Here is a 12,418-nt window from a genome sequence, read left to right as displayed (position 1 = left end):
CACAATACCAAAAAAAACAGTTCTAGCTATATACAGTAGATAATACCACCCACCCTCCACTAACACGGAACACCACTCGTATTGTATGTTACTAACAAAGCAGAACTTCAAGACTACACATCATCTCACTTCTACGGCTATAAAAACGGCATCCCTTTCAGAAGGGGAAAGGCACATAATTGTAGCTTTGCTATCGCAAAGAATGGGAAAGGAGTGAATTCCTAGTGCTCATGAAGCATTAAACCGGCAGGTAGCCTAGTGGTTAGAGCGTTGGGCCAGTAACTGAAGGGTCGCTTGATCAAATCCTTGAGCTGAGAAGGCAAAAATCTGTCGTTCTGCCCCCGAACAAGGCAGTTCACCCACTATTCCTAGGCCGTCATTGTAAAGAAGAATTTGTTCTTAAGTCATTGTAAATAAGAATTTGTGCTTAACTGACTTGCCTAGTTAAATAAAGAAGATAAATATTTTTTAAAACAACAAAAGGGCCATGCAATAATCTACCACAAAGCTCTGACATGTGAAAAAGAAGGATGCATGTTCAACCAGTGTGAGATCACACTAACAAAGGGTAGAAGGAGTGGTGGTGTGTGCTGCAGCTGCAGAAGGAATGAACTAGAGTTACCTATGGACGTCATGATCATTCATGAATCTGAAACTTACCCAATGATGCATCCCATTTTACAACAAGTGCATTTATGTGGTAGTAAAATGTATTCACATCCCTTTACTTTTTCCACATGTTATTGTGTTACAGCCTGAATTTATAATGGATTAAATTGACATTTTGTGTTACTGATCCACACCCAATACCCCATAATGTCAAAGTGGAATTTTGTTTGTATAACAAACAAAAAGCAAAAATGTCTTGAATCAATAAGTATTCAACCCCTTTGTTAGAGCAAGTCTAAGTTGTGCTTAACAAATCACGTGGACTCATTCTGTGTTCAATAATAGTGGTTAACATTCTTTTTGAATGACTACCCCATCTCTGTACCGCACACATACAATTATCTTTAGGGTCCCTCAATCAAGTGGTGAATTTCAAGTGCAGATTCAACCACAAAGACCAAAGGTTTTTCAATATCTCGCAAAGAAGGGCACCGATTGGTAAATGTGCAAACATTTTAAAAAGCAGACGCTAAATATCCCTTTGAGCGGGGTGAAGTTATTAATTAGGTTTTCAATGGTGTATCAACACATCCAGTCACTACAAAGATACAGGCGTCCTTCCTAACTGAATTGTAATTGATTATATAGAGTTCTCACTTTAATCAGTCCAGGGATCACTTAGTAGACTGACAACCTTTGTACAACATTGAAAATAATATACCTTTAGTTTACATGCAACATAAAATAGGCTTACCCAATACAATAGGCTTACTGTGTGCAACTAACACATTGAGTTGTTATAGAAGTCACTGAAAAGCAGGGGTGTCAATTGGGTATGGCAGAGTATACCCTAGTTCAATACCAGCAATTCAAATTAAACTCCTGCCAATCCCAATTCAAAAATGCAGTTTAACAGGCTGGCTTTAGGACCATGCTGGATCAGAGCTGACGAGCAGGCTGTTTTATAGATGAGTTGGTTGTGTAGCAACAAAACCGACGTGTGCTCAACTATGGAGCAAAACAGACGGGGTTGGCTTATGTTGACAACATGTAAACTACACTAAACAAAAATATAAACGCAATATGTAAAGTGTTGTTCCCATGTTTCATGAGCTGAAATAAAAGATCCCAGAAATGTTCCATATGCACAAAAAGTGGGGGGCTTGACGAGTGTCAACGTGGAGCAATCATCAAAGACAAACAGAGAAGTGGGAGGAGGCAGTGGCTGGGAGATGGTGGGAGGTGGTCAGGTGGGCGTTATGTTAAGTGATGACAACCTATAATCCTCTCATTAGGCAACTATTTGTTTTGGGATATGCAGCAGCACAGGTTATTTCTCTCAAATTTGGTGCACACATTTGTTTACATCCCTGTTAGTGAGCATTTCTCCTTTGCCAAGATAATCCATCCACCTGACAGGTGTGGCATAGCAAGAAGCTGATTAAACAGCATGATCATTACACAGGTGCACCTTGTGCTTGGGACAATAAAAGGCCACTCTAAAATGTGCAGCTTTGTCACACAGCACAATGCCACAGATGTCTCAAGTTTTGAAGGAGCGTGCATTTGGCATGCTGACTGCAGGAATGTCCACCAGAGCTGTTGCCAGGGAATTTAATGTGAATTTCTCTACCATAAGGTGCCTCCAACATCATTTTAGAGAATTTGGCAGTACGTCCAACCGGCCTCACAACCACAGACCACGTGTAACCACACCAGCCCAGGACCTCCACAGCCGATGTCTTAACCTGTGGGATCATCTGAAATCAGCCACAACGACAGCTGATGAAACTGTGGGTTTGCACAACCAAATAATTTCTGCACAAACTGTCAGAAACCTTCTCAGGGAAGCTCATCTGCGTACTTGTCGTCCTCACCAGAGCCTTGACCTGATTGCGGTTCAGCGTCGTAACCGACTTCAGTGGGTAAATGCTCACCTTCGATGGCCACTGGCATGCTGGAGAAGTGTGCAATTCACGGATGAATCCCAGTTTTAACTGTATCAGGCAGATAGCAGACAGCATGTATGGTGTCGTTTGGGGAGCGGTTTGCTGATGTCAACGTTGTGAACAGAGTGCCCCATGGTGGTGGTGGGGTTATGGTATGGGCAGGCATAAGCTACGGACAACAAACACAATTGCATTTTATCAATGGCAATTTCAATGCACAGTGATACAGTAACGAGATCCTGATGCCCATTGTCGTGCCATTCATCCATGGCCATCACCTCATGTTTAAGCATGACCTGCATACTCACCAGACATGTCACCCATTGAGCATGTTTGGGATGCTCTGGATCGATGTGTACGACAGCGTGTTCTAGTTCCCGCCAATACTCATCCACTTTGCACAGCCATTGAAAAGGAGTAGGACAACATTCCACAGTCCACAATCAACAGCCTGATCAACTCTATTAGAAGGAGATGTGTCACGCTGCTTGAGGCAAATGGTGGTCACACCAGAAACTGACTGGTTCTCTGATCCACATCCCTTTTTTTAAGGTGTCTGTGACCAACAGATGCATAACTGTATTCCCAGTCAAGTGAAATCCATAGATTTTATTAATTTATTTCAATTGACTGATTTCCTTATATGAACTGTAACTCAGTAAAATCTTTGAAATTGTTGCATGTTGCGTTTATATTTTTGTTCAGTGTATATTTAGTCTCCAAATGTTTATTGAAAAAATAAATACATTTGCACAATGAGCACTTGCTGTCCCTCAAACACATTGTTACAGTTGTTGGTTAACTAGCTAGCTTGCCATATTAGCAGACATGAAATCAGTCAAAACATTGCAAAACAATACCAGAGGGGTATCCTATGAAGCAGTTTTAAGGCGTTAGCATGGTAACTTTGGTCAACTGAGTTCAACTCGGATAACCGGCCATATGAAATTGGCTCACTTTTTAGCCAGGTACATTTCTATGGTAGCGAATCCTTCAGAACCAACTTGCTCCGGAGCAGGCTAACTCATGGCTAACATGCTGACCAGACCACACGCACGTGTGCGTCTGCGTGCGCCATCGCGCGCATGTTGATTTTGTTCGCCCACACCAGACGTGATCAGGACACTCAGGTTGAAATATCAAAACAAACACTAAACCAATTATATTAATTTTGGAACAGGTCGAAAAGTATTAAACATTTATGTCAACTTAGCTAGCTAGCTTGCTGTTGCTAGCTAATTTGTCCTGGGATATAAATATTGCGTTGTTATTTTACCTGAAAATGCACAAGGTCCTTTACTCCAACAATTAATCCACAGATAAAAGGGTAAACGTTTGTTTACTAGTAATCTCCTCCTTCAGGCTTCTTCTTCTTTCGACTTTATATGGTGGTTGGCAACCAACTTTAAGGTGCATTACCACAACCGACTGGAGTGTGGACCTCAGTTCATCTTTCAATCACCCACATGGGTATATGCTCCTAAAAACCAATGAGGAGATAGGAGAGGCAGGACTTGCACCGCGTCGAGTGTAACAAATTGAACCAAGTTCTATTTTAGTGCCTAACCATGCAGACGCTCGCGAGCAGTGTGGGTGCAATGATTGAATAACATGTATGTGTACATTTCTTTTGCAACGCTCACGCATGCGACGAGTCCGGTCTGGTCAGCATGCAACTCCACTTACCCTGAATTCAAATGACTGAGCCACGAGTTGGGGACCAATTAAATCAGATTCCATCCTTCTTGCAAAGATTGCGTCCTCGTCCCTTTAATTTTAGGAAGACGACTGATTAAATATTTTATTAATTCAATGTTTTTTTTATGTGTTAAAAATGTGTTATGTCACGCACAGTATGACTTAATACAATTATTTTATCAATAGGTGTGGGGGAAAAAATTGCTTGTGGTTGTGCATTGATAAGCACACCAAAGCACACCGAAGTCGGCATTAACGATAAGTAATAAAATAAAGAAGGCCATTCTAAAAGCCTATTTAACACCATAGCCTGCTGAATTTGCAAGATAACTTCGCTTACATTTTTATTTTGGCACAAATGAAAATGTGGCACTGACTCGCCACGGATTTATGTTTCAGCATTGTCTCAATGAAGAGTTTGGCGTTCGACTAGCCATGTGCGACATGCATGCGCAGTTACAAGCCTGCTAGAGTTAGCGGCAGGCAGACGAGCAATATCCACCATTGTAGTACGGACGAAGACTGGGCTGGAATGTGAAGCTAACTGGAGCTGATTAGCTTTAGAAAACCCTGAGCAGATCTAGCTTGCTTCGTAGGACACCCATCAGGCAGTGGTGTAAAGTACTTCAGCACAAATACTTTAAAGTACTACAAGTAGTTTTTGGGGTGTCTGTACTTTAGTATTTATATTTTTGACAACCTTTAATTTTACTTCACTGCATTCCTTAAGACAATAATGTACTTTTTACTCCATATATTTTCCTTGACACCCAAAGATTGACTTATCAAGCGAACATCCCTAGCCATCCCTACTGCCTCTGATCTGGCAGACTCACTAAACACACATGCTTCATTTGTAAATTATGTCTGAGTATTGGAGTGTGCCCCTAGCTATCTGTAAATTAAAGAAAACAATAAAATGGTGCCATCTGGTTTGCTTAATATAAGGAATTGTAAATGATTTATAGTTTTACTTTTGATACTTAAGTATATTTTAGCAATTACATTTACTTTTGATACTTAAGTATATTTAAAAACAAATACTTTTAGACTTTTACTCAAGTGGAATTTTACTGGGTGACTTTTACTTTTACTTTAGTCATTTTATATTACAGTAGCTTTACTTTTACTCAAGTATGACAATTGGGGACAGGTATCAAGAACAAGATAAAACTAGCTGAAATGAGACGCCTACCATTCCCCACATGGCAGCTTCTTGTCATTGTTGCTAGCTATCTGACCATTTAGAATCACAGCGAAGCAGGGCTTGTGGCCCTATCCATGCGTATGCATTATTTTGTGACTTTGTCAGCCAACCCATCGATGGAGAGTGGATTGACACCGCTGCAGGGAACAGCATTACTTTTCTCTCAAAACAGTGCAGAGGTGGAAGATGGCTGTGGTAGAAAATACCCCACTGTAACTTTGCCATACCCTAAGTTTAGCTGTAGCCCCTGCAGAAAATATGTAGGGATTTTGGCACATGGTTTGCATAATGTTCTAAAAATATGAGAAGAGTTGAAAAGAGTGTAATAATGTGCAACTTGGGTGATAAGAATACTAGGCCAACCTTATAGGCCATATGGGTAATGATAAAAATCACAAAGACGCTAACATCGATTTTGATTGAAAATAAGCTTAGTTTAAAAACGTGTAAAGGTGAATGAGTCACCCACATTCAGTCAGCAATAGCAAGTCTTGACAAAAAGAAAGCCTCTTTCGGGAGTTTTAGGAAGCTATTCAATAGCCTATGGAGAGGAATGTTAAGAATGCGAAAGCTCCTATTCCTCTTGATAAGACTGAGATTAAATGTTATTGCGACTCGTAGAACAATTATGACAAATCTGATTTGGACTATTCACAGAATTGATCCCTTATTTAGATCCTCTTCCACACAACAACAATTATATTGATATTCCGCTCCCATGACTTGCAACTGCTCTAAAGGCAAAAAAAACATACCTACCTTACTTTTCAAACTGTACTTTTTTGTTATTTTTAGAATGTTAGATAACAGAACAGTTCAACACGTTTTTATTTGGCCTACTGCCAATGGTATTTTAACCCATCACATTATTATCGGTAACTTTAATTTGAATACAACATTTCAACACTCTCACCAGAAGTGCTTGGTCGTCTTCTGCCTGGTAACAGCAATTCCTCCTATTGGTTTAGACTAATTTCGGTCTCCTCCCCAGTCAGAGAGAGAGAGAGAACTTGTGTGAGTGTAATATTTACTGTTCACTTTTTATTGTTCATTTCACTTTTGTTTATCCATTTCACTTGCTTTGGCAATGTAAACAAATGTTTTCCATGCCAATGAAGCCCCTTGAATTGAATTGAGAGAGATAAGAGAGGGGGGGGGGTCACGTTTTTAAACTTTTATTTCAGTCACCACGTTATTCATCTTGTACATTACTATTTCCACACACACACAGCACTGTAAAGTGAGGTAGTGCACTTTTGTTGTGCCAAGTTTAATGCCGTAAAGTTAAACTGAAACCTGAAATCAATATTGATAATAGGCTAATTTGTCTAAATTATAGATGTTTATAATGAAATTATTATTAGGTTAGGCTTTAACGTAAACGACTTTGCACATCGTGTTTTAGTCTTGAAATATTCAATTGCCTGCCTTATTGAATGGCTCAGATAGTTTTATATGCTTTTTTACGGGTTTTGTGATGTATAGGTCTATTGAATATGCCTGCAATCTGAACAAGTATATGAATTGCTGCATAATGATTATGTTAAAGTGATTTAAAAAATACATCTCCCACTGTTAAATGTCTTTGTGTGTTAGAAGCTTGCCCATGTGCTCACCTCATGTTCGACTGGGTGACGAGAAGAGAAGCCGGAGCTATTCTCAGAGCTTGTTTTAACAGGAAGGTTTCATGAATGTGTCTATACCGCCCCCTATCAAAATTGAACCAATTCACATTAATCTCTGCATAACCAACTTCCCTATACCGACACTAGCCCTACATCCCTCCTCCCTCGAAACCCCACCACTCAGTGTACGTTCTCTTCACCCCCTCCTGACTCCCCGCTGTATAGGCTACGCCACCCAGAATACTGGGACCTCCCATTTCCATACCTATAGGAGTGGATAAGCAGCGATTGGAAGGACTTGGAAACTTTAGAGGGGTAGTTCTTTAGAGTTATCCTCCTCTCTCTATAGACTCCTTAGCTCCGCTCTCTCAGACTCGCTGTTGCTTTGATCTCCTCCTTAACAACAGTTAACGTCATCGCATAGCCCTCTGAAGGGGAGTTTTGTCTAGAAGGGTGAAGCGTTGGAGCTCTCAGAGGGCTTACACTGTAGGAGCAGCAAGCAGCATCCACGGAGCCTCACTCACTCTTAACAAGAAGCACACATTTTGACTATTTATTCAGCCCAGAAAACGCAAGCTACTACCGCAAAAGATATGGAACACCAGCTGTTGTGCTGTGAAGTGGAAACCATCAGAAGAGCTTACCAAGACGCCAACTTACTAAATGACCGAGTTCTACAGACAATGCTCAAAGCAGAGGAAAATTACCTTCCGTCTCCGAATTACTTCAAGTGTGTCCAGAAAGAAATAATACCTAAAATGAGGAAAATTGTGGCTACATGGATGTTAGAGGTGTGTACATTTATGATGCCTAGATGCATTGCTTAAACGTTTGTGTTCTAACACTAACCATGCCCTCTGGACGCAATGTATTGAATTGGTCGTTTTATGCATCGTACGTTTATTCTTTCCAAGCATGATCATTCATATTATGTAAACATACTGACATGTAGTAGGCTAATGCTTCATTTGTAACGGTTGTCCAAGTAGGCTAAAATAGATTTGGAACACTGTTGTAGCCTATTAGGCTATTTCCCAGGTATTGTGTGTGTTTATTAATTACAACACTTGCAATGTAGCTGCTCGATTCTTTTCTTTGTCGGGACTTAGGAAATGTATTTAGATTGAAAAAATGTTCCAAATTAATAGCAATGTACACGTATGCAGTCTTACTCTTGCCAGTATTATGCGCCATCTTTGTTGTCGTATGCGTAGGTTTTTAATATCATTAAAAATCTTTAATAATGTCGGCAATGACAGTAACTCAATCAGCAAGTCGAAAAGTATATCTTGGGTATGCACTTATAATCCTGTCGCACAGATAGCGAAAAATGATTATATAAAACCATAAAGTTTTGTTTCGGCTTACTTATCAGGCTGCTGTTCCTGCAGTTTCTGAAGGTCGCTCTGGAAACATGATCATTTTCACAAAAATGTTAAATAAGAATGCATTTTCAATGGTCGGATATGATACTATATCGATTAATCAACATTTACATGTAGTTAGAGATGGAGTCTTATGTTGACATACATTTTTTATTAATTTCAGAAATTGTGAGTCCGCACAAGATCTAAATGTCGCACGCTCCACGAGAAAGAGCGGTGTCCTGTAAATTAAATGGTTTTTATATGTTTACTATATGAAAATTCGACACATCTTAAAACTATCCGATAAGGTATACCATAAGGATCATTTACATGCTAATTTCACAAACCGGGACAATTTTTACATATTTTTTATTCTTTTTTGAAAAGATGACGAACTAGAAATTTCAGGGGAAAGTTGCATTGACGCCACCTTTGTGTCTTAGTAAGAAGCGACTGAAAACAGCCTAAATTCTCAACTATTTCAATTTCCGTTTTAATTAGGCTTAAGCAACTGTTTCAGTTTTTCGAAATGCATGATTTTATGTTAATTGCATTGGCAGACTATAGCCTACTTTGCGCCAGCTAAAGCCTATAATTAGGCCATAGCTATTGTATTAAGGACAGCCTTATGGAATGGAAGGATAATTTTTTTTTTTAAATGCGTAGTGTTGTCATTACAGTATTTCGTTTTCACTTATGGACAGGCCTATTTATTGGTATATACAATCGACCTGAATGCACTTATAGTCCTATATTAAAGGCTACTGTAATTTGGGGATATAGGCTAAATTGCTGTTTTCACTTCTAGGTCTGCGAGGAACAGAAATGCGAGGAGGAGGTTTTTCCCCTGGCTATGAACTACTTGGATAGATTTTTGTCTGTGGAGCCCACAAATAAAACCAGATTACAACTCCTGGGAGCTACTTGTATGTTTTTGGCCTCAAAGATGAAGGAAACGGTCCCTTTAACTGCAGAGAAGTTGTGCATTTACACCGACAACTCCATCCGGCCCAGCGATCTATTGGTAAATGAGCAATGTCAATCTTCTACATATACACTCTGTATATGGCTGTAGTTATAATCCATTTAATATCGGATAGGCAATTTTATTGAGCATTTCCATAGTAGGCTATCTCATAATGCAATGGTAGCATATAGGCATATGCCTACAGGTAGCCTACTACAATGCATCCAGTTTGTAGGCCTATTGGCTCTTAGTTTCTCTTCGACTGGATCTAAATCATTATTGCATAATTTTTTTGGTGTTCATTTCAAAGAAAGTTTGCATCAAAGAAAGAGTTTGGATTCTTGTACATTTCACATGATATCCTACAGCGGTTAGGCCAGTGTAGCGCAATGACATGACGAGGGCGACATCTCCCTCTAGTGGATAACGTAAAATGTAGAATCAATTATGTGAAGTTCGATTGTCTCATTGCGCACGTCTTGTTTGTCTTTCTTTGTAGCAAATGGAACTACTGACTCTAAACAAGTTGAAGTGGGATCTAGCATCGGTAACACCTCACGATTTCATAGACCATTTCCTCTCCAAGCTACCAATCCATCAGAACACGAAGCAGATTCTGCGCAAGCATGCCCAGACATTCGTGGCTCTCTGTGCAACAGGTAGGCCCACACCGGAACCATTGTCTGTTTTAGTGTGAGCTTTTTCCTGTCGCTGCTCCATAACCACTTTTTCAGGGACCAATGGCTAAGATATGTGTTTCGATGCAAGATATAGATTTTTTTGTTAGCATTTTTACCACTTGTGAGGATACCTCTTCTTCCTTGAAAGCCCCCAAGTGGCCAATGGTCAATGTAAATGATTGGGGGTATGGGCTCTGGTGCAGGAATGTTTGAGTGTACAAGGCCTAACATGTTTTATGGAAGGTGTCTCAGTCACTGTGTAGTGTGGACAAGTAGAGGAGATACTGGAATGGAGTCAGTGCTATCTCTTTTCTCCAGATCAGTTTTATATGAGTATGAGTTTGCTTCTCACCAAGTTGGTTTGTTTGCGTGGTGTTTCTCCCCAAAGTCAGGGTTTACTCAGTAGATTTTGAATGAGTTGTCGCTGGGGTGTGTTTTAGGGCTATTGTGGAAAATGAAACCGGTTGTGCTGTTAATGCATTTATTTGTGAAATTATATCTACTGCATGCATTGGGGAGGGGGGGGGGGTCAGTTGGGGGATGGACACTCCTCTAGATTCATGGTCACCTTTCATGCACTTGGAGTAGGAAGTGGGGTGCTAACCTCTTCAGAGGAGATCAGCTCAATGGGGTTTAAAACTATAATTTATGTGGGGGAAACGGGTAGGAAGGAGTGGTATTTCCTTTCTTCTTGGAAAAAGTTTTGAAGTGGTGTGCTGGAAGTACTTTTGTACCTGTCCTATTTTTGTCGATGAGCTAGATGTATTGTTCTTGGAAGTCTGTGTGCATGAGCACCGGTGTCCTGTCAGTAGCCGGTCGTGAAATAAAGCACATTCAGAATATTGTGAGTGGAAAGGAGCAACAGGATTTCCATTGTCCCCTACAGTACCTCATTCTGCCACAGCCTAGAATGGCCTCCCTCACATACCCTCCATCTGCCGTGGTCTCTTTCTACCCCTGCGTACAGTACTTGATAGCTCTGCCTGTTTTATTTACCACATTAATCCTATTGAAAGCTCAGGTGTACCATTTGGACAATGATCTGTTTCAGATGTTTCGCTTTACAACTCAAGTACTTACCGTCTTTCTTATTTTGTCTTCCCTGTAGATGTCAAATTCATCGCCAACCCTCCCTCCATGATCGCAGCGGGCAGTGTGGCAGCAGCGGTCCAGGGGCTGTACCTAAAGAGCAAAGATGGTGCACTGTCATCCCAGAACCTAACTGACTTTCTGTCCCAAGTCATCAGGAGTGACCCGGTATGTCAAACACAGTTCTCCAGGCCTTTACATTGCACCACACACATGCTTGCGTTGACTATTTCTCACAAACCCTTTCGCTACTATTGTCTTTCAGGTATTTTGCTTCATTATGCTGACGGTATCTCTCTCTCCTCACAGGACTGCCTGAAGTCGTGTCAGGAACAGATTGAGTCTCTGCTTGAGTCTAGTCTGAGACAGGCACAGCAACATAATGTCTCCACAGAAACAAAAAGGGTAGAGGAGGATGTGGACCTGTCCTGCACCCCTACAGACGTGAGGGACATTAACATTTGAGTGGCATCCTCCCCATTTTTTTTGGAAATATTTTTGAGGCTCTGGCCTTACCAAGAGGCCATCTGGGAAAAGAGGACACCAGCGCACCCTCGAGTCGTCACCCTCTGAACACACTCTGGCAAACGCTAATGTGCCACACCTGTTACGGTGCCCCGGCCTGTATGGCCTCCCAGTGACGTGTGGCCGCCCTCAGCCAGGGCTGTCAAGAAAGGACTGAACACCTCACTTTTCTGAGACCATCAGTCATATTCCCTCTCACTCTCCCATCCTGTTTGGCTCAAGACATAGACAAGGATGATAGCAAAAATGAATTATTGTGAAAGATACACAACTATATGGATGAAACAAAAAAACATTATAGTTTATGTGCAAGATTAAGCCACAGAAATATACATTGTTACCACCCAATGTTGAACTAGGATTTTTAAATACCATAGACTGACTTTACATGCTTACTTAAAACATTCAAAATAACAACAAGTAGGTATTTTTTGTCTGTCTTTGTGTCTAGGTTTTTATTTGAAGTATAAATTCATTTATAAAAGAGAAGGGGCATTTTTGTTATCTATTAGGCATTTTGCTTGCTATCAAAGCTCCCATTTTTTTCCCCCAGTCTAGTCGTCTGTATATCCCTGCTTGCTTATGCGTTTAATCACTTTATTATATTGTCTAGACTTCTAAAGAAATTCTGAGCCCCTAGTTTTGGCCTCTTCTCTTTTTAACTGAGTTGTATAACTCAACAGTATACTTTTAGTATATATT

General features: G+C 40.5%; 1 protein-coding gene across 1 annotated transcript; it reads left to right on the top strand.

Annotated features, from left to right (window-relative positions):
- The first annotated feature begins 7,405 nt into the window (after positions 1 to 7,405).
- On the top strand, positions 7,406 to 12,205 carry LOC106587137 (G1/S-specific cyclin-D1). Its single transcript, XM_014175183.3, has 5 exons — positions 7,406 to 7,879; positions 9,264 to 9,479; positions 9,922 to 10,081; positions 11,211 to 11,359; positions 11,501 to 12,205. The coding sequence occupies exons 1-5, from the start codon at positions 7,682 to 7,684 to the stop codon at positions 11,654 to 11,656; spliced, it is 879 nt and encodes a 292-aa protein (XP_014030658.1). The 5' UTR covers positions 7,406 to 7,681; the 3' UTR covers positions 11,657 to 12,205.
- The last annotated feature ends 213 nt before the right edge of the window (positions 12,206 to 12,418 follow it).

This window comes from Salmo salar, chromosome 26 (assembly GCF_965601325.2).
Source record: "Salmo salar chromosome 26, fSalSal1, whole genome shotgun sequence".
Taxonomy (NCBI): Eukaryota; Metazoa; Chordata; class Actinopteri; order Salmoniformes; family Salmonidae; genus Salmo; species Salmo salar.
The sequence above is the reverse complement of the archived record's forward strand: the minus strand, read 5'-3'. Positions and strand labels throughout refer to the sequence as shown.